Here is a 27,839-nt window from a genome sequence, read left to right as displayed (position 1 = left end):
TTCCAAAACATTCCACTCTGTCCACAATCTGTAGAGTTTGAAACAAAAACAACATCTTTGGCAATACATTCATCTTTATAGCTGCAATTCGACCCAGCAAGGAAAGTTTCAATCTTGACCAAATTTCTAAATCCTTTTTAATTTCTGACCAACATTTTTCATAATTATCTTTAAATAAATTCAAATTTTTAGCAGTCAAATTAACCCCTAGGTACTTCACTTTTTTAGCCACATTTAATTCTGTCTCATTCTGAAACCTTTCTGCTTCCAAAGATGTCAAATTTTTTACCAAAACCTTAGTTTTTTGCTTATTCAATTTGAATCCCGCCACCCGACCAAACTCATATATCAGTTCCAAAACTCTTTTCGTACTAGATTCTGGCTCCTGTAATGTTATTACCAAGTCATCTGCAAAAGCTTTCAATTTATACTGTTTCACTCCGACCACGAGTCTATCGCTCTTAACCACTACACCACACTGAGAGGTAACTATTTATCTACTTGAACTTTGACGTGCTTTTGAACTGCTAGGTGGGCAGGAGCAGGGACCGAGCAACGGGAGCTCACCCCGTCGCGGGGATTTGAACTGCCAACCTTCTGATCGGCAAGTATTAGGCTCTGTGGTTAAACCCACAGCGCCACCCGCGTCACTTGATGTATTGATACATCTTCCAAAAACCGTTTGAAGACCACAGCACAGCAATGGTTTCATAACATTTGATGTGGCAATATGTATCACAAATCACGATGTGTATGTGTGCTATGTAAAAAAAACAATCACTATGTGCGAAAAACCGTGAAGCCCCTCACTTCTCGCTTCTCTCATGATTTCTGCCACACCATTGCTTGCTCTGCCACTTACAATTGCTGCAAGTGGTGGGGAATTCATTGAAGGGTCGACTGAGACCTTGGGCAGCAGTTCAGTTCTGCAGCCTTAAGAGGAGGGGCAGGCAAACTGAGGCCCGGGGCCGGATCTGGCCCAATCGCCTTCTGGCCTGGGAATCAGCGGGTTGTGCTTCTATTGAAAATGCACCTCTGGGTTACTTGTGGGGCGCAGGAATTCGCGCATTATTCCCCCCCCCAAAAAAATATAGTCCGGCCCCCCACCAGGTCTGAGGGAGGCTGGACCGGCCCCCTGTTTCAGAGCTCCCAGCCCCGAGAGGAAGGCAGTGCGGCTTTTCTCCCCCCCCCCCGCCCCCCTTTCTGCATTTCGCTTCCCCGCCCTCCGCGCCCCGGCCCGGCCTGAGCACGCGCTGCCGGCGGGGTTGGGCGAGGCGGAGGCGAGAAGGCGCGGGACTCACGAACCGGGAGGAAGAAGAAGCCGAAGCCGAAGCAGCAGCAGCAGCAGCAGAAGCCGCCTCCGCCCGCCCGCCCGGTGCCGAAGCCTCGGCCAACTGAAAGCGCCCGTGCCTCCCGCGCGCCCGCCCCTCCGCAAACCGCAAACCGCCATTGGCTGATCGCGGGACGCTCGTGGCCAGCGGATTGGCGCAGAGGCGGGGCTGGTGCGCGGGTCGGGGCCTCGCGCCCCCTGGCCCCGCCCCCTCCGCCCAGCTCCTCCTCCTCCTCCTCCTCCTCTTCTTCGCCTCAGTTGCGCTTCTGGCTGCGCAGGCGCCGCGCGGTCCGCCGAATGTGCCCGAAGCGCTTTCCCTTCAGCTCTTCAGCTCTGTCCCAGCCCGACTCCGCTTCTCCCTATAAGCGAGGCGGTCTTGGGACATTTCTCCTTACCCTGCCTTTTCCTCCTGACAGGACTGAAGGCGGCTTACAACGGAAAAACGGCTAAAAACACGCCCGAGATAGAAAGGAAAATAGAAGGGATCGTTTAAAAAGGAACAGTAGAATTGAAACACGCACACATTTGTCTGCCTAGCTAATCTGTACAAATAGTTTACAATAAAGAATGAGGGGGAAAACTAATTTTTTTTTAATGAAATAATAAAGCACGTTTCAGGCACCCTTTTGTTTGCCTACTAAAAATATTCCCATTTAGAGAAGCCTATTTTAACGTAATTTATTGGCACAGATTGTTGTAAGAGGTGCTGGATTTTTGTTGCATATTTTGTTGTTTCTTCAGCTTGTAAACCTTGTGCATAGCGATATAGAAAGGCGATATACAAATTCAAAAGTGAAATTAAACTTTGAAGACACAAAAATGTTAATCTAGTGGACATCAGGCAGATAACCAGATACCCAGCTGTGATCTTAAAATGCAATAAATACTGGGCCTCAGAGTCTCCAGCTCAAAGGTGGCTGCAATAGATGCGGAATGAACAGTAACAAAAACTGAATCTATTGCTATTATATATTATTCCAGCTCTATAACAATGGTTCTGCAATAAAAATACTGACGAGTCTCTTTTGCATCAATTTAGTTTGGGGCATAATATGGTGAGAAATCAGGATACTGCATTTAAGTTCAGATTTAAGAAATAAGCATAATTATGGGAGAAGCTATGCACCGGTGCAGTAACCTACATAGGTTCATGATACTGGATTTCCCCCCTGGAGATTATAGATTCCACAAACTTATACCATCGATTTATTTCATATTTAAAACAAACCAATATACTTACAAGTTTTCTGTTGTTGATCCCACTATTACAAGAATTTTGCTCATTTCCTGCATTTTTATTGAAGGTGTATTTCATAGCCATCTTCAAATATCTAAAGGGCTGTCACATGGAAGAGGGAGCAAGCTTGCTTTCTCCTGCTCCAGAGGGTAGGGCTTGTGCCAATGGCTTCAAGTTGCAAGAAAGGAGATTCCAGCTAAACATTAGGAATAACTTTCTGATGGGAAGAGCTGTTTGACAGTGGGACAGACTCCCACAAGAGGTGCTGGACTTTGCTTCCTTGAGGGTTTTTAAGCAGAAGCTGGGTGGCCATCTGTCAGGGATGCTTTAGTTGAGATTCCTGCATTGCAAGCGGTTTGACTAAATGACTCTTGGGTTCCCTTCCAATTCTACAATTCTGTGATTCATACCTTCCCCAGCTTGGTTTTCTTTTATGCTGGTTAGGACTGATGGGTGTTAGTTGTTGTCCCAAAAATCTAGAGGGCATCAGGTTGGGAATGCATTTGAAATACTGTAAGGAAAGGGAAGGCACTGTGGGAATTGGGAGCAGGGAAATGGGTGTGCAATGAACAAGTTAATTGCTATCCCACGGTGCTCCTCCATCTCTACTGGTCTCACCAGAAGCAGGTTAATAATAATAATAATAATAATAATAATAATAATAATAATAATAATAATAATAATTTATTTATACCCCACCCATCTGGCTGGGCTTCCCCAGCCACTCTGGGCGGCTTCCAAAAAATATTAAAATACTGTAATACATCAAACATTAAAAGCTTCCCTAAACAGGGCTGCTTTCAGATGTCTTCTAAAAGTCTGGTAGTTGTTGTTCTCTTTGACATCTGGTGGGAGGGCATTCCACAGGGAGGGCGCCACTACCGAGAAGGCCCTCTGCCTGGTTCCCTGTAACTTGGCTTTTCGCAGTGAGGGAACCGCCAGAAGGCCCTCGGTGCTGGACCTCAGTGTCCGGGCAGAACGATGGGGGTGGAGATGCTCCTTCAGGTATACTGGACCGAGGCCGTTTAGGGCTTTAAAGGTCAGCACCAACACTTTGAATTGTGCTCGGAAACGTATTGGAAATGTAGGTCTTTCAAGACCGGTGTTATATGGTCTCGGCGGCCACTCCCAGTCACCAATCTAGCTGCCATGCTCTGGATTAGTTGTAGTTTCCGGGTCACCTTCAAAGGTAGCCCCACATAGAGCGCATTGCAGTAGTCCAAGCGGGAGATAACCAGAGCATGCACCACTCTGGCGAGACAGTCCGCAGGCAAGGAGGGTCTCAGCCTGCGTACCAGATGGAGCTGGTAGACAGCTGCCCTGGGTTCATGCTACCTCATTTGCACTTACCATGTCATTTGCTCCTTAAAATTTAATACACTACATAGTGTATTAAACATACGTAGTGCTGAAAACTGTTTTAAAGTTTATTTCAATAAAATTGGGGGGAAATGTTACTGAATTTGGTCTGTTGTTTATAAACAGAAAATCAGTCTCCCACCTCCTCCCATATTACCCGTTCTGGGGAATACATTGTCTAACGTAGATTCTTGCTCCAACATAGAAAATTACCTCATTCCAGATAGTGGGTCCATTTATAGCTTGTCTTGTCTACTGTAGCCAGAGAATGGAATGTCAAGGCCAAATAAAGAGGAGTGTGATTAATACACCCACATATATGCAGATCAGCTCACTCGCCACACAGCTGAATGTACTCCAAGGACAATTCTGTAGCCAATTCTAACAATTCAGTCAATTTCAAGTGTGTATATAAAAATAATCTTTCAGGAAACACATCTATACAATTCAGGCTTATATATTTTAGCACAAAAGTTATTTAACATTTGAATTAAAAACAATGTTTTAAAGTCTCAAAATCATTAAAAAGAAAAAACCCACAGGCTCCCTATTTGGTGATGGACAAAAATGCAATTCATGAAATTCTTTTATACCAGGGGAGTAATTTCCTTCAAAAAGCCTAGATTTCTTACACTTTCTTCACTGATGTGGAATCAAATTCTTGTATACAGAACCTGTACTGTATTTATTACCTAATTGAATACATTAACCTCTCCTTTAACACTTCCTCCTGCCCCCTAACCAGCAGTAGTCAATCAATAATACTGAAAAGAAAGATTCCACAACCTATCTCTGAATTTAGACAGGTTCTAGTTAAGTTAAGAAGTTAATAAAAAAACAGCAGTGTGAGAGGAAGTTTCTGGTACCACTTATGGATGTTACTTTTTTTGGAGTCTCAGCCTGTTACTGGAGCCATTTCCTTGCCTCATTAGCTGCTGATTATTAGACCCTGAAAGACACAGTTTTTGCTATTCTACTTCCAAGGAGAATGAAATTCTGTTCAGAAAATGGCCAACAGTTCAGGCCTTTGCAGACAGGCTGACAATACATAACACACATTTGATTTCTATTTAGTACTGAGTGACTAGTGCATATAACAAAAGGAGATGCTGCTTTTTAAAACACGGGTTTGCAGTTTTATTTTTTTTGCAAGATTACATCCTTTAAAAGAAGTAATTTACTTAGATTCCAAATACTGAGATTAAATACAAATAAAAGCTGTAGCTTTTTTAAAGTGAAGCTATTGCCTATTGACCCTGAAATAAAATAGTCTTATGATTGAACAGGTGCAAAAATCCCTCCATAACCTCTATTTTTATTGGCAAAGTCATTTAAGGTCACTTTTGCTTCCAAGACCATCTTCTTTCATGATTTCCATTGAAGGAGTTTTGCTTTGTAATGGCTTGTGGTTCCACAGTGTTTTGTAAATGAAGACTGCTATGAAAACACTACCACTGTTGCTGTCGTTGCAGACATTGCCACAAAGGGAAGTGTGATCGTCTGTGCGAAAGTCTGTCATCTTCCCCATTGATTTTCAGAAATAAAGAAAATTCAAGTTGCCACTTAATCTTTCTCACGTTCCATATCATTTTCAAGATGCCAACAGCCAGCTGCTATGCCTTTCAGGCTGAACTGCTGGCAGGATGCCCAGTGTGCTTGTTAGATGGCATACAGGTCCTGTGCTGCATGCACTTCAAGAATATAGTGTAGAAGGGCACCTACAAAGACAGGCATTTGGAGCAGCTAATTTTATGCATATAATGCATCAGGTTTGAATCTGCGCAGGCGGAACCTCAGTATGGTGGCACATGGCAAATGGGTTCATGTGTTTGGATTTTTGTTGCTTTCAGAAGGCATGAATCAAAGCATCCCAAACAGTTATAGACACAAGCCTTTGCAGCACTGTCGTCAGTCAAGGCGTCTCCCACAAAAGCTGGCATCTATTGCTGGGAAAGTAAAGCACTTCGATTGGCTTTCATCTTCTCTAACCGTTTAACTAGATGACCATTGCTTACTTCAAGTTCTTCCATTTTGTCTAATGCTGAACGAAGCTGAAATAAAAAAGAAACCAGACTGAAAGCCAGGTAACAAGAAGTAGTATCATTCTCTCAATCATTCACTAACCACTATTTATTCAGATTTTAAAGATCAGTAAAGACAGATTGCTTACCTGTAAACTGATGTTCTTCGTGGGGTCTTCTCTGCGGTCACACACATGGGATCTGTGCCTGCAAGAGGAACATCTTGGAAACTTCTGGAGATGTCTTCTAAAGCTCTTACTTTTTGACAGCTTGCTTTGCACAGGCACAGATTCTGTATGTATGACCACAGAGACCAGAAACAACCACTACGTCTGAAGACACAGTGGATTTACTCAGCCTCTTTGGTAAATCCATGGTGAAGCCAATGTATTCTAGATCCTAGTTCAATGGGTTGTCTAGTGACCTACGCTAATCTCGTCATAAAAAGAAACAGGAAGTGAACAATAACTGAACATACATGAACACATGAAGCTCCCTTCTTTGGAGACCATGGATGCAAGCTGCTCAGCATTCCCTACTCTGGCAGCCAGCAGCTTTCCCATCACCTGCAACTTGACCCTTTTAAACTGGAGGTGCCAGAGATTGCATTTGGGACTACCTTCATGCAAAACAGGGGCTCTGACACTGACCTATGATTCCCCCCATGTACAGTAAGGGGGAAAAGTATTTGATCCCCTGCTAAATTTGCCCATTTGCCCTCTGACGAAAAAATGACCAGTCCATAATTTTAATGGTAGGTTTATTGTAGCTGTGAGAGACAAAATAACAACAGGAAAATCCCCAGAAACACAGAAGACAAAAGTCAGAGATGGATGTGCATTATAATAAGTGAAATAAGTATTTGATCCCCTATCAACCAGCCAGATGTCAGGCTACCTGGTATCTTCACTGTATGTAATGAGCTTAGATTAGAAGCACCTGATGTAAGGGAGAGGTCTTTTATAAGTTTATCACTGCTTTAAAATTCCCCCTGCAGGTGCAAATAATCTTCAGTAATCAAATGGTTAAGAATTATTTGAGTTGAGCAGTACCATAGCATAGTGCTGCACAACTCAAATCAGTCTTAAGCATTTGATTACTGAAGATTACTTGCATTTATTTTTTAGCTTAGAATACATGAAGTTTGGAGATTTTATCCCTACGTTAAAAATTTGTAAACTTGCTTTCATTCTAGTCAGGGACACTTCAATAAAAATTCCCAGTACAAACTTTTGGTGCCAAATATCTTACTTGAAGTGATTTAGTAGCAAGGATTACCTCTCTTTGGAGTTTACGTTTCTCCGCTTTCAATTCGTCCTCTGTTTTTTCAGCATTTTCTGCAGCTGTTTTATAGCGAACAACTTGACCTTCCAGCCGTATTACCTAATATGACAGAATCCCACTATTAAGATTATGTCAAACAAAATATTTCTGTCAATCATATTTTCCCTTTGGCAGTTCAATAGCTAACACCCAGTTGAGGAATCGCCAGAAGAGGAAATAAGTAAAAGATGTCCGATCAATCTTCTCCTCACCTGACTTGTCCAAACCCTTCGCCAGATGACCCTGGCTTTCCGTTTTTTAGTGCAAGTGAAAGTGCAGCAAGATGGTAGCTAAGATTACAGCCGTGATGAAAATGAAAGCCCTAAACAGCAGGGACTGAATGGGTAAAAACAGATTCCACCTGCTCCTCAGCCATAACGACTACAGTTGTTCCGTCTAGCTTGCCTGGAAATATTTTTTTATTTATAGCAATTAGATTAAATATTGGCTCCACAGCTTGTTTATAATGTCTTCATTTTTATTCACTGTTAAGATTTATATCCCACTCTTCCAAAATGCAGAGTTTTCTGGCACTATAATATTAAGAACCACAATAAAGTAAATAAAAATAAGCTGAAAGCAGCAAATGTATAGGAAAAGCATAAATATATTTCAGCACCAGTGGTGGGAATGGGGGGCGCAAGGGGCTCCAGTCCTCTGAATATACTGAATCAGGGGGCCCAGCCCTCCCACTATTGAGGGGGCCGGCATTGCTGGGTGCCCTCCACATACCCCAGACCCCACCCGGGAGCCGGGAGGGCGCTGGGACGAGCAAGAGCAAAGATCGCCCTCCATGCGTCCAGCACAGGCTGCGGGGAGGGGGCCAGGGCCAGACTTCACCGCCTCCCCCCCCCCGATGCCTGTGCCGCCCAGACGGGGCAGGACATGTCACATGATGTGCCCCTCTAATATAGGGGCCAAGTAAGCACCCCTGTATTCAAGCCATGTTGGGTTTCTTTTTAAGTTTAAAAGTTAAAAGGGAGTTGGGTGAGGATCATTTGGCAAAAACGGGAAATCAAGCCTTTAGGGTCCTTGACACACCCTACCAATTCAGTGGGTGCCTTCAGTGCTAACTTTTAAAAGCCTACTGAAAACTTTTTTATTCCACCAGGCTGACACAGGTGATTAACAGGACACCCCCACAACGGTCTACAGTGGTACCTCGGGTTAAGAACTTAATTCGTTTCGGAGGTCCGTTCTTAACCTGAAACTGTTCTTAACCTGAAGCACCACTTTAGCCAATGGGGCCTCCTGCTGCTGCTGGAGCACGATTTCTGTTCTCATCCTGAAGCAAAGATCTTAACCCGAGGTAATATTTCTGGGTTAGTGGAGTCTGTAACCTGAAGCGTATGTAACCTGAGGTATCACTGTAATGGTGTTTCTTTTTAATTTCTACTTGCTTTTAGCTTTTTATGATTTTACTGTTTGGCTTTATGTCTTATACTGTTGAAAACAACTGTGATGCATTTTTCTGATACAGTGGTATATAAATATTTTGATAAACAAATATAAATAATCACTAAAATAAGATGGCATTTGCCTGTGGCCAGAAAGACATCAGTGTAAGCCCCAAGTACTTTGGGGGGAAGGGGAGCACTGCTATGGAAAAGGCCCATTCCCCAGTCACCATCTGCTGTATTTCAGATGGTGTGGGAACCCAGGGAAGAGCATCAGATGATTATCTCAAAGTACACACAGGCATACGGGACGCGGGTGGCGCTGTGGGTAAAATCTCAGTGCCTAGGGCTTGCCGATCGCATGGTCGGCGGTTCGAATCCCCACGGCGGGGTGAGCTCCCATCGTTCGGTCCCAGCTCCTGCCCACCTAGCAGTTCAAAAGCACCCTTAAGGGCAAGTAGATAAATAGGTACCGCTTTATAGCGGGAAGGTAAACGGCGTTTCCGTGTGCTGCGCTGGTGCCGGTTCGCCAGAGCAGCTTTGTCACGCTGGCCACGTGACCCGGAAGTGTCTCCAGACAGCGCTGGCCCCGGCCTCTTAAGTGAGATGGGCACACAACCCTAGAGTCGGACACGACTGGCCCGTACGGGCAGGGGTACCTTTACCTTTTACACACAGGCACAGAGGCAGGTGCCCCAGGTACAAGCTGTTTAGAGGAATTGACTAAGAAGGGTCACATATTGCTAATTCTTTACAGAACTGGATATGTATGCATTAGCTTATAAACTGACTGGGGATGGAAATTTCTGAAAAGAAAATTACATGACAGTACTACTTAAAACAAACTGTTCAATACCAGCTATGTATCTGCATGAATGATACTCTGAACAAATTATTTCTACAGTGTTATTTCTGTAAGCAACTCAAGACCATTATGCTATCAAAAAGCCTTTTGACTCAAATGCCTTCTTGCCCTCTTAGTTCTTTATGCTCCACATAGTCATCGCCAGCAACATGGCAACCCACCACAAACAATTACTCATTTACATTCCAATATGTTTAGAACTGAAATATAAACAACTTCCACTTATTTCACAGGAATTTGCATTGAAGCACATGCACTCGGTATCACTGCCTGGGTATCCCTTCCCAACATTTTTAGATAAGAAAGTACACCTCAAGAGAGATATAAACATCTCACAAACTTACATTTTGTTCCAGTGCTGTAATTTCTTGTTCAGACTTTGCAAGCTTAAATTTGAGGTCACTGATTTGTCTATTTGCATCTCCTAAAGGCATTTAAAAAAAATGTGTCACCCATTAAAACAACTCTGAAAAATATTCCCACAGTATCTAGGGGCATTAAAATATACCGCAATTTATTTAGAGTGTTGTATAGGGCTGTTCAGATGCCATTTTTACAATGATAACCTCATGAACAATGCACCAAACTACCTTTATGTCCACGGGATCTCTGGTAATGTCCACTCATTATCCTAGAAGCAAAAACTTCTCAACTGTCATCTACCGCAGCCATTTGATCAAGCGACAGGGGAGAGAAATGGACTGTAGGGAATCTCTGCCAGCTCTGTTAGCAGACAATACATTTTTTTATTCCTTTATATCTCAGCTGGCCATTAGAAGGACTCTTTAACTAAGAAACAGTGGCTAAGTTTTGTTCCTTGCCACTTCATAATGACATTTGTAAGCCACCCCAAAAGTTTTTTGGGGGGGTTGCAGTTCAGTGCAGTACAGTGACTACTCATTGCTGGCAACTAAACAAAAACTCCTTCTTAATTTCTACAATCCTTCCAAGTTGGAAAGGACATATTGACCACCTTTGACCAGACCATGTGTAAACCTATTAGTCTACAGAACCTACTCTTGCCCACATCTGTTGAATGCATTCATTTCCACGCTACAGTCGGGGCCCCATCACTTGGCACAGCTTCCAACTGGTTTTCTCAGGAAATAAGTATTCAGGGGAGAAGCAGCTACACCTCTGCATGAAGCAAAGTGGGTAAACATGCAGGTGGGCAAGCTGCCACTAACCTTAATAATGAAACCTATTCAATTATATTTTGTATGATTATGTAAATGGATAAAATTAGTTTTGTCACTGAAGAGCTGAATACAGAATCTACAATGCGGGAATACATCTTACTTTGGAGCTCAATCGCATGCATCTCTGTGCCATTTTCTATGACTCCATCTTCTAAATGTAAATTCTCCACGTTACTGTTCTGCTTTTCTTCCAGTTGTACTTTTAATTTTTTAACCTGAAAACCACAAATAATTTAATCAACTTACTGGCACACAAACAATATGTGAACAGAATAATTAGAATTACAAATATCCTGCATTTCCCAACAAGTGTACTCGGATTGCATTATTTGAACCGATATTCGTGTTCCGTAGCATATGAAATTATTTTTGTAAGGAATGATGTGACAGCAAGAGGAGACGTTACAGACAAAGTCAGGGACAGAAGAGGCTTAAAAGTCATGCAGGAAACAGAAGCTGCCAGCGTTTTCTCAAACAACCATAACAGCTAAAAATCTTGCTCTTTTTAAAAAGTGAAAATTTTGGAGAAGCCAAAATATTATCACATTAGCTACCTGGATTGTATTATTATGATTACACAGAACACTTTTTAAAAAAAATGTACAACTCGATATGGCAGACAGCTTTGTACAAGGGGCCAGATATGGAAGGGTGCATAGCTGCAAACCACACACACACACACACCCTGCTTCTTCCAAACAGTGTACCAGTGAGGACACAGCTTTGTACTAATGTACTTAACATTATGAGGGACGCAGGTAGCGCTGTGGTCTAAACCACTGAGCCTAGGGCTTGCCGATCGGAAGGTTGGTGGTTTGAATCCCCGCAATGGGGTGAGCTCCTGTCGCTTGGTCCCTGCTCCTGCCAACCTAGCAGTTCGAAAGCACGTCAAAATGCAAGTAGACAAATAGGTACCGCTCTGGCAGAAAGGTAAACGGCGTTTCCGTGTGCTGCTCTGGTTCGCCAGAAGCGGCTTAGTCATGCTGGCCACATGACCTGGAAAAACTGTCTGCGGACAAACGTTGGCTCCCTTGGCCAGTAAAGCGAGATGAGCGCGCAACCCCAGAGTTCTCCGGGACTGGACTTAACTGTCAGGGGTCCTTTGACTTTACCTTTTTTTATTTAACATTACAGTGGTACCTCAGTTTACGAACTTAAACCGTTCCAGAAGTCCATTCTTAAACCAAAACCGTTCTTAAACTGAGGCGTGCTTTCCCTAATGAGGCCTCCCACCGCTGGTGCCCTTCCACCGTTCGGATTCCGTTCGTAGAACAAGGTAAAGTTTGCAAACCAGGGCACTACTTCCAGTTTTGCGGAGTACATAAACCGAATCATTCTTAAACAGGACTGTTCTTAAACCGAGGTACCACTGTACTGTTCTGCCCTGGAGCTAAAGAATGCAATGGAAAGTGAAAATACCAAGTGGTAAAATAGGGCGGGTTCATTTAGATATTTTTGTGCTCAGGTGTGAGTACACAGAATACCCAAGAACTATATGAGATGTGAAGCACACACACGTTTGAAGGGTTTCCCCCCTTATAGGGAGCCCAACCCCTACTCAATATCCAATTGCATTTCTTTTAAAAATCAACAAGCACCCCCCTCTCAACACACACATGTGCACGCGCACACACACGTGCACACTTAATTTGCACTCGATCACACTCAAGTTCAAAATTCTTTTCTGTGAAGTGGCCCAAAGTCTTGTTCTAATTTGGCTCAGGCAATGCAAATTATCACATGGAAACTTTGACTTTGTCAATCAGCTCTGACCTGTAGGGAAACAACTGGCAACATCCGAAGAGACTAATACAGAGGAATTATTAAACTTTTGATTACCTGTTCAAGTAAATATTCTCGCTCATCAACAAGTTTTTTCAATCTAATGTCTACGAGAAAAAAAGAGAAGTGAAGCACTCTGTTGATATTGTTAAGTGAAAGATGCAAAGTATGTATTAAATTTGAAAAAGAAAGAATGGTGATGAAGGTTAGTGGAACTAATGATAAAAGATAGTTATGCACGTACCACGGTAAATGAGGTCACAAACAGGACTGGGAAGGGGTTCAGCCAAGGGAGGTTATGCCAGTCTCACAAAGCATGCTTGTCACTTCAGTAGAAGCAGCCAGGTGCATGCAAAGCAGCTAATCTTCTACTGTAGGTTAGCATGCAAGGATTCTAGGGTCAAACCCTGGAATACAAAAATCTCACAAATCTTTACAGTGCAGCAGCATTAGGAAGACAGCAACACACTATCACAATGAGGTACACATATTTTCTTTTTTTAAAGCACTCCTCTTTATAATTTGTCATTGCTGGTGTGTGGTGTGTGGTGTGTGGTGTGTGGTGTGTGGTGTGTGGTGTGTGGTGTGTGTGTGTGTGTGTGTGTGTGTGTGTGTTGAATGGGGTGGCTTTGGATGTTTCCAGATTGAGAACTATTTCTGTGTGCATCTCTCAAATCCAGGAGAAGAGCCACTCATCCCAAACATTTTGCTTCTGCCACCTTCGCCATCTTGGTGCCCTGCTGGCTGGGGCTAACGGGGAACATCTATAGAGCACCAGGTTGGGGAAGGCTATGTAGTGTATTCTTGCAAAAATGATTAACAGTCGAAGATGCTGACACAAGCATGTGTTTTATTCTCCATATAAAACTGTAACATTCTCAAAAATAATTGAAGTGCTCCAAGAATCTTTATACTTTCTGTATTTGAAACCTGAATATATACAATAAGATAAAATGTAAGTTACAGATAGGTAGCCGTGTTGGTCTGCCATAGTCAAAACAAAATAAAAAATTTTTTTCCTTCCAGTAGCACCTTAAAGACCAACTAAGTTAGTTCTTGGTATGAGCTTTCGTGTGCATGCACACTTCTTCAGATACACTGAAACAGAAGTCACCAGACCCATGGTTTTTAAAACCATAGAGAGACCTGGTCTGAACAAAGACATTGGATTCTTATCTCATTATACATGACAAAGCCATTTTTCACCTTCTCACCCCTTGCTTTTTCCTGTAAGACCTATTGCAGTCGTTAAGAGTCGTCAACAGGCTCATCACAGCTATCTGCCAATCACCCAATCCCACCACCCCTCTGAGTAATACCCCTCCCCACCTTCTCACTATATAGAAGGGTCTGGTGACTTCTGTTTCAGTGTATCTGAAGAAGTGTGCATGCACACGAAAGCTCATACCAAGAACTAACTTAGTTGGTCTTTAAGGTGCTACTGGAAGGGAAAAATTTTTTTATTTTGTTTTGAATAAAATGTAAGATTACCTTTCCCATGCCACTTTGCACCACACTTCAAGTTACTTTTGAGAACTTTCAATTTATTGGGCATTGCATAGGAAGGTTGCTCTTCATAAAATAAGAGGTGCTGGGTGCACGGATCTTCCAACACATTTTCCTAGAAATCAGTGATTACACTCAGCACCAAAGGGATGTAGTTAAAAGCTCCATAGTACAATGAATTTCACTTTAGCAGAGCAACTCAGTCTGCATATTTATGTCTTTCACTCTGTACATCTTAACAAATACAGAGCATTCCTATTATGTTACGTATACAAGCTTTGAAGACTGAAGGCCTGAGCCCCTATCATTTTCATTCAGGACAAATTTCATTAGTAGGTGTGGAGTATAGAATAAAATTTGTAGCACAGAAAACTACAGCTTGAATGACTGTAGCTTCAGGTAAATGTCAATTTTATAAATGGGATACATTGCAAAGAAGGTAATTTCAGCACTAAAGCATTGCTGCAGGCTTCAGGCTGCTTTGCTGACCCAGGCATATAATGGTGGAACATCTATATGAACTGAAAAGCGATTAGGCACAACCAATAGCATCATTTCAATTAGATATTTATTGAATACAATACAGCTAGAACCATGTGGGAGTCACTTTTCTGTGATGTGATCCATTGCAGCTGGACACTTTGTCTGAAACACCTGGACAAGCTCAGTGGTGTGGCGTTTCCCCATGAAATCTGTCGCAGCTTTGGGTGTCTCAGCAGGTCTGAGCCCTGAGTCTTTTGTACTAGGCCCCTGGTTTCCTGCCCTTTCTCCCCATCTTTCTTATTTTGTTTTAGATTTTTTAAAACTTTGCTTATAAGGTTGCTGGGTTTGCTGCAGAGTATAGTGCTGGTGAGTTTCCAGGCACTGGTTTGCTCAGATAACTTAAATTGCCTTCAAATTTGTGTCATGGGCTGATGTTCTTCTAAGTACTTAGCATGTCCCGGGTCCCACCCACTTGGTTGCCACAGAGCATGCCGGTCAGTAAATCACACAGTTCAAAGTTGGAGCTAACTCTTTATTAGCAAAAACATGATTTCCACAGACTTGGCTGAGTGTCAGGCCTAATGCGCATGGGAGCTCTTTCCCTGTGGGTCTTACTCCGTGAAATCAGTTGCCAAGACTAAAGGTCACTGCCTCCCCACAGCTGTCTGTGTTTCCTCCTCTCCAGGGCTTTCCCCAAGCAATTGGAGACTGAGCCTGCGCAGCCAGTCTCTCCTCCGCCCTTTTCATGACTTTCTTGGTTCTGAGAGGCTGGGGGAGGGGAGCTGATCACAGCGCGAGGAGTTTTTGCAAACTGTGGGACCTGCCAAATCCAGCCGCTGAGGGAGGCCTGAGCTCTCCCCGCAACAGGGTGTAGAAGCCACGCCCTTCGCACTTTGGGAAGAGGAGTGAAAGGTGAAGAGCAGGCAGACTCTGCAGAACTTCACTGTGGTGGTGGTGGGGGGGTTCATTAAGGGGGGAAGAGGGAGACTTGTTCTAAACAGGCGGGGGAAGGATTTCCCACCACTCATCCTGAAGCGCTGCCTCCAAAACAGCTGCAGAATCTTTTCCTGCCCCAGATGCAACTCACAGGGAGACCTCCTGCCTTTCCTCTACCTTAAAATCATGCAATGTCCAAAAGGAGTGAAATGAAAGGGGGGGGGGCTTTCCCCGACCTGGCAGGAGAGCCATTCATCAGCTGATTTGCCCCATCCCAGCAGGCACCATGGGGGCACACCATAGAGAGAGGAAAGGGATCCTTGAGGGATCCTTGCATGCACACTTCCTGGCTCTGCTTGCAAAGCAAGTCTTTGTACAGAGCAGGTGCATCCATAGATATGAGAAAAAGGAAAGAGTGACACACACACACACACTTCCTGGTTCTGTTTGCAAAACCTCAGACATTTTGCTGATTTTTAAAAAATTCCCCTAGATGGTGATTTCGCCCTTTGAATTAAATACATGTCTTGGGGAAACCGGACATATGGCAACCCTACATTATGCTACTGTATGGCACATCTTAAGTAATCAGTAGGGATACTACCACCTTTCACCTCCCTCTACTCCTGCCCATATAGACCCCATTTACAATTGTTTAGAGATGATAAATCAAGACATAAGGGGGCTATTTTACAGAAAACAATCTCAGAGCAACAGTAGCAATAAACAATATTTCACAAAACCATTTCTTGAATATTGTTAATAAGCACAATTTTAGTTCATATATGACTGGTAGAAATTTGCATCAAATTTGCAGATGACATCAAACTGGAAGGGGAAGCAAAAGCCACAGAAGACAGAATCGGGATTCAAGGTGACCTTAACAGATTGGATAACTGGGCGCAAGATCACAAAATGAATTTTGATAGGGACAAATGTAAGGTTCTGCACTTAGGCAGGAAGAACCAGATGCGCAAATATAAGATGGGGGACACCTGGCTTACTAGCAGTAACATGAGTCAACAGTGTGATGCAGCAACAAAAACGCTAATGCTATTCTAGGCTGCATCAACAGAAGTCTAGTGTCCAGATCAAAGGGAAGTAATAGTCCCACTCTCTTCTGCCTTGGCCACACACCCACACCTGGAATACTGTGTCCAATTCTGGACACCACAATTTAAGGAGGATGTTGACAAGCTGCAACGTGTGCAGAGGAGGGCAACCAAGATGATCAAGGGTCTGGAAACCAAGCCTTATGAGGAACAATTGAAGGAGCTGGGTATGTTTAGCCTGGAAAAGAGGAGACTGAGAGGAGATATGATAGCCAGTCAAATATCTCAAGGAATGTGACATGGAAGAGGGAACAGGCTTGTTTTCTCCTGCTCTGGAGGGGAGGACTTGTGCCAGTGGCTTCAAGCTACAAGAAAGGAGATTCCAATTAAACATGATAGTAAGAGCTGTTCGACAGTGGAATGGACTCCCTTCGGAAGTGGTGGACACTCCTTCCTTGGAGGTTTGTAAGCAGAGGTTGGAAAGCCATCTGTCATGGGACTCAGCTAAATTGGTAAAGAAAAAGCGATTTATATGCGTTGTATATGCGACATAACATTGTGCTACCAGATGGTGCTGCAAAGCCCCACTTTTATCTCCCTGTTTTCTTTGTTTAAATTTACATTGCATTTAACTGAAACGCTTCTTTGTTGTGTCTAGATCCAGCCATGGACGCTTTAGCTGAGATTCCTGCATCCTGGACTAGATGACTAGATGACCCTTGGGTTCCCTTCCAACTCTACAATTCTATGAGGTATAGAATGAGGTATTTGGGGGGATAAAACAGCACTGAGCTTACCAACTGGCACTCCAAAGCAAATTCTCATATTAACAGTTGCAATTCCATTGATAATATGCCTCAACTCTAATTACGTAATAAATGATTGCAATTTTAGAGCCATTTGTCCATATGAAACTTGAACAGGAGCGGTGGGGGACCTTCAGCCGGAAGGCCTATTCAAACCCAGTCCAGGTCTCCAATTTGTCCAGTGAGGATGCACCTCACAAACCAGGCCGATAGGTGATGTCAGGTATGGATGAAGCTACAAAGGAGCCACTGGCCCTGACTGACAGGGAGCCCCACTGGGATCAGCTAACTAGGGACTTCCTTGTTGAAAACTGTGGGTTTTCTCTGTTTGGAGGAAGTGGACTCAACTCCCTTCCTCCAAAGAGACATTTGTCTCTCTGGAGAGGCAGTGGTTTGGATCCCATCCACCTGGCAATGTTAGATCTGGCTCCCTGGCTGATACCAGTTCTGCACCTTTGATTAGTAGCTCTGGCTTTGCCTGGTGCCCAAGTAGTCACCACTGTTTACCCCGGAATTCAGGCATCTTCTCAGCGCATGCCCTGGGGAGCAATGGGAAGAACAGAGAAGCTTCATTGCTAAACATAGCAGGAAAGGATATCATCTGGAAATGAGGCTACCAATGCACAATGATGTCCATTTTGCATATTGATTTTGAACTCGTCCTAGGCACCCAAATCTGTGGTCCAATATGTTTTCTAATACAGTAGTACCTCGGGTTACAAACGCTTCGGGTTACAAACACTTCAGGTTACAAACTCCGCTAAGCCGGAAGTAGTACCTCGGGTTGAGAACTTTGCCCCAGGATGAGAACGGAAATCACCTGTGGGCGACCCCATTAGCAAAAGCACACCTCAGGTTAAGAACGGTTTCGGGTTAAGAACGGACCTCCGGAACGAATTAAGTTCATAACCAGAGGGACCACTGTAGTGTTTCATTGGAAGCCTTATTTCAGAGGAACATAACTAATTTTGAAAGTTTGAAGTTACATGGTTGTAGCCAATGGTGTTGCCAGAAGAATGGGGAGAGAAACAATGTCCCGTATTCCCCTTCCTAAAACTGGTCTTGAGGGTCTCCAACCTTCCGAAGTAGATTCAGGGTGTGCACAGGTGTGAGGGCTGCACAGGGAATGGGGAAACTGCCAAAAATTGCTTATTACCCTGATCCACTTTACCATCAGCTGCGCAACACTGTTGGATACAACTCACTGCTTTTGCTAAGAACTGCCACATCTAAAATAAAAGCAACAAAATAGATAAAAGCAGCTAGGTACCATCTAGATAATTTAAAAAATAAATTTATATAACAAAAATTATGAGCAGTATCAGTTGAATTGTAAGCACTTTATAAACAGGAGACAAGAAACACCTTAGAGTATAAAAAGTTTATTTCAATCTATATACAACTCAGTGTGTGATATATGTTTTGTTTTTCCTTTTGTGCTTTAGTAGCTGAATACATTTATTATCTATTATGAGTGCTGCAGTGCTACAAACATTCAGACTTTGATCCTATCTTATTTGTAACAGTCTAATACAAAAAAAATTATTTCTGCATTAAAAATAGTCCAACTTGGAAATAAGATACATACTGAAAAATTAGAAATTATCCATTTTCATTTTAGCCATTATTTTAAAAAATATTTATTTTTTTCTAAAGCAGTGTGATAAGAGTTTTATGCATAAAACAACAGTTGCCTTTGGTTCTGTGGTTTTAAATAACATTTATTAAGGCATTCACAAAGTCATCCAAATTTGCCTACATTTCAGCAAAGAAGAAGGGGAAAGACTTTAAGATTTAGATTTAAGAAAATGTTAATTTGGGGTGGGAGGGAGGATAGAACATATGATGTAACTTGAAGAAAATGTTACTTGATAAAAAAGCTAAGCACAATATAAATGAAGCAGAAAAGAAACAAAACTTTCTTTAAAAGAATATATATAGATCATGTTAAACAAAGTGGTTTGAATTCAGAATCAGTCAACTTTATTTGGTTCTACTGAAATAAATGTAACTCAAACACCAATGATTTTAATGGAATCTAAGTGTGACTAACTTGCTCTGAATCCACTCTAGTGAAGGCTTGATTTGATATGAAATGACTAAAGTGTACACTTATTCCTATTAGCAAACCAATGATTCTTCACTTGCAACTTCTGTTCATTAATTCTATGTTATACAAAAGTCCTGTATTGACCTAACTATATTTTGGCAATAGCAGTGACCTTAATTTGGAATGTGTCCATATGCAGCCTGTATAAAGTGACATTTTATCACCCCCTGGCAAACTACCAGCATTTGAAAGCATGTTGAAGCTGATGTGCTTTGTAACAACTTGCTCCTAAAATAAAGGTGATGATAATTGTTAGCATATATTCAAGAGGTGGTCAGTTTCTAAGAACCTTCAAATCTTAGCTTTCATTAAAATACTGGGGGGGGGGAATCAAGTGCTCTATTATACTGTAGTTGAAAATATTAAAAGCACTTAATTCAGATTTAGTATGATTAATAGCTTTGTTTTACTATGATAAACAGTAATTAAAACCTGAGAGGTAAGAAAATGTTCATAATCATTCATTATTGATATAGATAACAAGTTGTATAAAATGTATTTAGAGCGTGTTCCACTGTTAAACTTTTCCTTTTGTCTTTTGTTTAAAACAGCACAATTACTCTGAAATCACCAGATGGCAGGTTTGTAACATGCAATAATGACCCAGCTTCTGAGGTTATGATATGACACAATCTTCCCGAGATTTACCTTTACCCTTTCTACCCACCTGGACTTCCTCTTCACTTTCACCCGCATCATTTTTTAGTTTTTCCAACTGCTCTGCAGTATATTCAGCAATGTGATCTATACTGATTTCATCTGACATCTTTTTGCTTGGGTCTTCCAAAATTGCACACTGTGCCTTTGAGGCCACGGAAGCAGAAGGATCTGTTTGAAGGAATGCAGCTTCTTCCAATTCTTTCCCTTTCTGCTGCTGGGTGTTTTCACTTTCAATCATGGTGGATTCATTTGTGGCCTCATCTGCTAAGGCTTGGAAGGTTTTACCTTTTTCATTTTCTTCAGCATCTCTATATTCCATTTCAGTGTCCTTTTTGATTATATTCTGTGCTGCATGTTCTGTAATCTCAACTTTCTCTTGCGTTTGGTGATTATTTGTCTCAAGCTCATTATTAAGATTATCATTCCTTTCAGTAGTTTCCTGTTGTCCAAATGGAGACTCTGCAAAATCAAATGCTTCATGATATTCTTCCACAGCTGCTTCTTCTTCTTCTTCATCATTGTCAAGCTTTCTCTCTTGATCACTCAATTCAGTCTTCTGTGAGGTGAGGCAAGGAGCCTTCTCAGTATCTGGCACAATGTCAAGAATCTTTTCTTCTGTTTTTTCGTGATTCTTGTCCTCTTCGTTTCCTTTGTTTACTTCAGTGCCCTGAATATTTACACATGCAGTTCCAGCAGATTCCTGAAAAGTTTCACCTTGTATATTTACACTTTGCTCTTCTGCTGGCTTATAGTCTTCTTCATTATTGTCACCAGCAACTTCTTCAGGTGCTATCTGGATGTCTGCCACAGTTTTGCCATCATCTATGAATTCTGATTTAATGTCCCCACATTTCTTAGAATCATCCTCATGGTCTAAGTTCCTTTCCCCAGGAATCTGACATTCACTGTGACTCACACCTTCTGCAGCAGTTTCTTCTGTATGAACCTCTTTCATGGTAAAATCTAAATGTACATCCAGTGCTTCTGCTAAAGCTGCTCCCTGATCAGTCTCCATAGCAGGATTTTCTTCATTCTTGTCACTGGCCCCAATCACTTGCATAGTTTGTTCCTCTTCAACAAATGTCTCATCTTTTGAAGATAAGGGCTGAGATTTTTCCATTCCAACTTGTTTTTGTTCTTCAGACGCATCTGATGCAGAAGATATTTCAGTTTGTTCTGCTGCTACTTCACACGCCTGCCGCTGCACGGCATGTTCCGCCTCATTCTCTTCATTAATTCCACCAGTTTCATTTTTATCCCCGTCTGCTTTATCAGTTAGTTTGATGCGTCCACCTTCAAGAAGGTGTCCCTCAACAATTTTGCTTTCCGGCTGTTCAATATAAGGATCAATACTTGGCACTTTGAGAAGCAAATCTTCTGCCAATTCTGGTGATTCTGATTTACTGGAAGTTGCCACATGGCTGTTATTCACAAAATCCAATGCTTCCTGAAATACTTCATTATTATCACCTTCTGCCTCATCACCTACAATATGTGTTTGCTTATCTTTATCTTGCTGTTGGGGAAGTATTTCTATATCTGTCTGTATCTGCTCGTTACCCTCCATACCTGAACATGCTACTTCAGTATCACTTTTATTTACAACATTTCCATCAGACTCTTTCACTTCTATGGTATCATCAGGGAACCCCCCCTCACCCTTTAATTCAACTATACCACTGTTTTCAAGGGAACAAACAATTCCTGGAACATGCTCTGAATGACTCTTAGCTGGTTCCTCAGGTCCACTATTTAATAACAATGTTGAAGCCACTTTGCCTTCAGTGATTTTCTCTGCCTCCGCATTTTCATCAGCATGCAACGTCTTTATCTCTGAACATTCCTGTACAATTTCCTGTTCCTTAGTCTCCTCTGTGTGTTCCTCATGCTCAGTATTCTGCAAGATTTCTTTTTTCCCCACATTCTCCAAAATCTCATTTTTCATTTCCACTTCCTTGGCTCTGCCTAAAAGATCATTAAGAAAGTTGAAGGGACCAAAATAGGGAGACTACTTAACTGTCTTACGTTAAACACTTACCTCCCCACTTAAAACCCAGAAGAGAGAATGAATCAGAAGAACTGGTTAAGAAAGATCAGCTTTTGCCAATTATGTGAAGGCAAAGCAGCAATTGAATTAGTTAGTGGCCTGATCAGCAGAAAGTGTCTTCTTCCCTGGTATCAACTGCACTGCATTTGTGAATGCCACTGAAGTCTGAAGGTTTGCAAAGGAAAATACCTTTTGATTTGTCTGACAGCTATCCATTATTTCTGATCTAAAATTGTGTTCTATCACCCTGAGAAATATTAGGGACCAAAATACAGCTCTCATAAATATCATCTTTTAAAAATTGTCACTACAGTACTAAAAATATATTTTTTTGCTCTCTCATTCACAAGTCAATGTAAAAAAGAGTAACTCTATGTAGCTTCCCCAGTCACTTCACATGCTCCTAATCCTATTTTAGTCTTCAAGTTTCCCCCATGTACTGCAGGGAACCAAAGCACCTTCAGAGTCACTCAGGACACTTAGGACTGCATGTTCAACATCTGTCTTAATAAAAGTGGCTGCACACCTTGTAGACATACATATAGAGCTTAGATGTTTTTAAAGCATTTGTTTCCCTAGACTTGGGGAATAAAAAGGAATTATTTTAACATCTCCTATTAAAGATAAATAAAAGAAATATAATATGCTTGAAGTGATTGTTGGCATTAAGCAGAAAATAAAATGTATAGAAGTGATTTTATAAGCAGCATGCTGGTGATTAGTTAGTTGTTCAGATTCTAGCAAAGGTGGTGATCAAAAATCTTGATAAAAGGAAATTACCTAATGTATCATCCCCAGCTACCTTAGGGGCATGAGTTGACCCTGGAGCAATACTGGAAGAACTTTGTAGTCCATCATTGTCTAGATCACCAGAGGTTTCTCCATTGGTAGCTACTTCTGAGTTGGGTATTATTCCATGTCGCTGTGAGTGAAATAATAAACGAACATTAGAACAACATTACAATACCATGCACATGAAATTTGCTTACAAAGTCACAATTCATACATGGTACAAAGCATGTGTGTACACTGTCTGAGGGTATAATGAACATCTGGAACATATAAGAAATGTCTTGATAAACAAAGCTATATGGTATTTAGATTAACCGATATCTTGATTTGTATAAATAAAATTTAAAAAATCCTTCTCCAAGAAGTTCAGAGCAGCATTTTATCATTATAGCAATCCCATGAAAGCAATTTGCCAGAGCTGACCAAAGCTATCTACAAACTGTAATTAAATAGTCAAGATTGTTTCCAAACCCAGTACATCAACAATTCTATCACACTAGCTTAAAAGGCAACTGCAACTCAGCCCACTATGTCTATTTCTTCACGACTTTAATTTGGTTTAATATGGTTCGAGTTCCTAACAAATTGTGCTACCAATATAAGTTTACAATACTGTTTTGCTTTATAGAGGCAGCATGGTCTCTGGCTTCTGTCAAAACAGCACTAAGTACATGCTTTGATCCAATGTTAATGTTTACTAAGTGCCAAAATGTAGCAGCAAGCATTGGACAGAACAGTACAGTGCACAGGCCCTCAATGCCTTTTTAGGTGGCCCTCAGCAACATTTGGCACCCCCCAGCCCCTGCACTGTCTTTCCAAAGTGGGTTAAGCAAGGCGCTGAGCTTTGACAGGGTCCGAGAGCCTTCCTGCCTCCTTCTCAAAACCTGGTTGACACTCTCCCAGCCCTGTGAATGGGTTGAGAGGGCTCTAGGGCACTGCCAGAACCTCGTGCCTCACTTAGCTGGCTTGGAGAAGGCAGTGTGAGGGCTGTGTGCGTGTGTCAAATTTTAGCCTCGCTCCCCAAGTGACCAGGCAGTGTTTGGTTCACAGGTTCTGTGTCAAAGTACTCTTGCAGCCCACTTTGTATGAAAAGTTGGACTGCTCTGAATTACATAAACAGGGCCATCTTAACCATAGGCGCCAGAGGTGCGGGGCACGCGGGTGTAGGGCTCCCAGAGGTGCCAGGCAGAGAGTCCAGGGCCCAAGTGTTGGAGTCTGGGGAAGGGCCTGCCCGTCAGTTGCAGCGCCATGGCGGGCTCATCTACTGCGGGCAGTTCTGCGCCGTGAGTTCAGGGGCAAGCGAGCCAGCGAGGTGCTGAAGCGGCCATCCGGCTCAGCCCTCCTGCGTGCCTGGGATTGGCATAAGGGCATGGAGAGGCCCGCCCAACGCACGCTGCTTACAGCACAAGGCGCCCGGATTTGCTCAGTCGCAGATGCCAATGCCTCGGGCTGGTTTGTTGCACTAGGCTCCTTATGTTCCCTGTTTTCTTTTCCTGAGCAGAGATAAGTGTGGTGCCAGCTCCCTAAAAGAAGGTTGACAACTCTGTGACCACTTTGATGTTCTGCCCCCCAAAAACACTGGGCAACTGGGGTGTGTGTGCACCAGGTGGATGTTTGCACCCCGGCGCCACATATACTTACGACAGCCCTGAGTATAAAACAGAGTAAGAAAGATTCACACACTTAGTCAACCCTTATTTAAACAGTTAGCTCACCACTGCTTCAAAGCCCAATCCATTTATTTTCTTGGCACACAGAAATGATTACTTAATCTTTTTACACTTCTTTTGTTGTTTCTGCATACCTTCAATTGTTCCTTCAGCACAATCACCTCCTCTCTAAGATCATCTCGCTCACTTCTTATGGAATCAAAGAACTCTTTCTGCCTCTCTAATGCCTGAGTTGCCAAAGAACAAGCAGAGGATAAGCAAATGGCAAGAGGAGAACAGGAAGGAGGAAAAATGTAGAAATAAAAAGGTAAGGAAAATTAGCAATAAGAATAAGCAAGTTTCAGATATGCAGAGAATTATTAAATTTCCATGCAAGCAGAAAAAGGAATTTTATTTTAGTATTTGTGGGAGTTATGAAAACTTCCTTGATAGATATCAGTAGCTCCTATTTGCAAGAATGTGCCATGCTTCAGCAACCCTGATTTGTACTTTAAAATGTCACTACTGCAGATGGATGTAAGATATCTAATGCAAACATGTTTGTTTTGTAAAATTGAGGTTGGCCCTTACAAACGTTGGTTTCATAAATGCTTTAAGTCAGAGCTTTCCAAACTTTTCATGTTGGTGACACAATTTTTAGACATGTATCATTTCATGTCTTTCCAGCCATGGGTGGAGTGTGGGAGCATTTGCGCAACACACCTACGCACTGCAGCCGACACACTAATGTGTTGAGACACAGTTTGGAAAGCTTTGCTCTAAGTCATTAGCTGATCACCACACATTATGGTTTTGTCCAAGTTTCCTGGTCTTCTCTTTTTTATGCTAATGACTTTATGGTAGGTTTCTCTTTGATTAACAGTGTCATGCAGGCAAAATTGCTGATCAGCAAATAGAGCAATGTACTGTAGTAGTTATGAAAAACGTTACTGTGTCTAAATATTGGCCACATTCAACAATCATCACTAAACTTATACGGAAATATAAGGCTTTGAATTTTGTTATGCGGGTAAGAATTAAAATTAAATTAATTAATATCAATTTGCTCCATTTCTGCAATATTCAAATGGTCATGGGTTCTGAATTCTGTTCTGTCCAAATTCTATCCTTGGTGCACACATAACCCCCAGCTCAGGGGTCTGCAACCTTTAAGACAAAAAGAGCCACTTGGACCCATTTCCTAAGAAAAAAAAAACTGGGAGCTGCAAAACTCGTCATTATAAAAATAACTTTTTTGTCACTTTTTTTATTAGTTCTTTGTTTGACCCCTCAGAATTACTCCTCCTCATAGAAATAAATGTTAAATTAACAAGTTACCTTTTTGTGTGTGTGTGTTCTTCACTCCCCTTCAAAACGGTGACCAGCGTATATGCCCCCTTTCAATGCAGTGACCAGCGTACATGCCCCTTACAATGTAGCGGGCAGGCGGGCGGGCGGGAAGGTGACGTCAGGACAGTGCGTGAATAACGCACGCACCGCCCCCATGCAACGTCACAGCCAGTACAGCGCCCGCCACAGTGGGGAGTGTCGGGGCGCAGAATGTGCCTCCTCCCCTCGCTAGTATCCGCCCCGGAGCCGCAGCAAAGGTGTAAAAGAGCCACATGCGGCTCCGGAGCCGCAGGTTGCAGACCCCTGCCCCAGCTCCAAAATTGCTTTGGTAGCTACTACTCTGTTTATAAAGGCTTTTTCACAGAAAGGAGCATTTTATAACACTGTGTGGAGTTTAATACTCTTGCTTAAAAGACAGCACTGACAATCTGGTCAAAGTTGTGACTCCTACCCCTATCTTTTTTTCTTTCCATTCTATTGTCTCCTGAAGATCAGACATTTCCCTGACATAGCCCTCCTGTTTCTGCTGTAGTTGTCGGATTTCCTAAAGTACAGGAGCAAACAAGAAGACAGAAGGCAGACAAGAGAGTTAATCAGAAGAAAAACCCAAGGCTACAGCATTTTAAAAGTACCATGAAAAAATGTTTAATCAACTAAATCCAAGAAACCTACCATTTACACAAATTTTATGGCTCTGCCTTGAAATCCCAGGACCTTTTCTCCTTAAGATAAAATACCTCTTTATGCTACGTTCTAACAGAGAACATAGTGGCCACCTCACAGTATGGACAGGAGCTGAAGTCAGGCCTACACTCCTCCTTGTCTTACCAGGACGGTGCAGCTGCTTCCTCCATATAAGCTAAACCACCCCAGCCAAGCTGTGTGCATGCAGGTGGGCAGAGGAAGAGATTAGTATACACATTCTAGTTGGCATTCATCAAATATGTCAACACTTGATGAGAGGGGCCACATTGTTCTTAGGACTTAGTATGTGACACAGTTGCTTAAGAAGTTAGTCACCACCATCCCACTTTGAACGTAAAAGTAAGGCAGAAGGAAGGAAGGAAAGGGCAATAAGTGGTAGATTCAGCCTGGTCAGACCCCTGGACACCACCTCCTCCACGAGGAAGGGGAGGAGCAGAGGAGCAAGGGCAAGGCTTGAGGCAACGCACTTCACTGCAGGGCGCTGGGCTAGATGACCTGTGGTCATCCCCTCCAACACTACAGTTCTGTCATTCTATGATTAATCTCATTCACAGCAAGCCATAAATGAGTAAGATAAGGGAGTGTGAGAGGTCCTGGGAGCATTATAAAGAAGGAGCTGAGTAAAAGGCAAATATAAATAATGTTACAAATACAGGTCTTAGGACAGAAAAGTGCTATAATATATGATGCTAATGCTTCGAGGTTCAAGGCAGGAACTTAAACTGATGCAGCTTCTGGGAACACCATAGAGGCTAAAAGCTCCCGTGAAGCAATTAAAGTTCCTGCCTTCAAGCCCTAGGCAGTGCTAATCCCATGTGGAGCCCGAAAAGCCAGCACAGAAGATCAGATCAGATACAGTTTCTCAAACTGAAGGTACCAGTGCGCAACCATTTGATTACAGGAGCAAACGCTTTCTTTGCATAGCTATTGCCACAATTCTCTTCAAACACTCCCAGTTCACCCACAAAAGAATCTGGTATCTCCAGATGGCATCCCAGCAGCAGGGAAGCAGTGTCCTCCCTGACTCCTGTCCCACATCACGGAAGTCAACACCAGCACTCCAAGAAGAAGTGAGCCACCTTGTTTCCTGTGATTTTGTAAGCAAGTAGCTCTTTAATTCAAAACCATTCACACTTGAATACAATTACAAGTTTCCCTTCAGATGCTTTACTCATCCAACAGTAATTTACAATGTTTTAAAAAGGGAGATAAAGCAAGATCACTTGCTTA

General features: G+C 42.5%; 1 protein-coding gene and 1 long non-coding RNA gene across 20 annotated transcripts in view; one reads left to right on the top strand and one right to left on the bottom strand.

The window, feature by feature from the left end:
- Positions 1-27,839, top strand: part of LOC307220187 — a 130,675-nt gene that overhangs the window by 61,113 nt on the left and 41,723 nt on the right. The window lies entirely within an intron of this gene.
- The window catches only part of LRRFIP1 (LRR binding FLII interacting protein 1), a 104,942-nt gene continuing 82,142 nt past the window's right edge, over positions 5,040-27,839 (bottom strand). For 13 of the 19 annotated variants that reach the window (XM_079976397.1, XM_079976400.1, XM_079976385.1 and 10 more), the window contains 4 exons: positions 26,356-26,448; positions 24,710-24,802; positions 22,894-23,035; positions 18,663-22,031 (listed from right to left, as the gene is read on the bottom strand). In XM_079976397.1, coding sequence (XP_079832523.1) covers positions 20,023-22,031; positions 22,894-23,035; positions 24,710-24,802; positions 26,356-26,448 — 2,337 coding nt within the window. In that variant the 3' untranslated portion in view covers positions 18,663-20,022. Of the gene's footprint in view, positions 5,978-7,225; positions 7,331-9,876; positions 9,957-10,831; positions 10,947-12,570; positions 12,621-18,662; positions 22,032-22,893; positions 23,036-24,709; positions 24,803-26,355; positions 26,449-27,839 lie in introns of those variants that run through there. The other 6 variants (XM_079976389.1, XM_079976391.1, XM_079976384.1 and 3 more) reach the window with 3 other exon arrangements.

This window comes from Podarcis cretensis (genome assembly GCF_951804945.1).
Source record: "Podarcis cretensis genome assembly, chromosome: 1".
Taxonomy (NCBI): Eukaryota; Metazoa; Chordata; class Lepidosauria; order Squamata; family Lacertidae; genus Podarcis; species Podarcis cretensis.
This window is presented reverse-complemented; position numbering and strand designations above follow the sequence as displayed.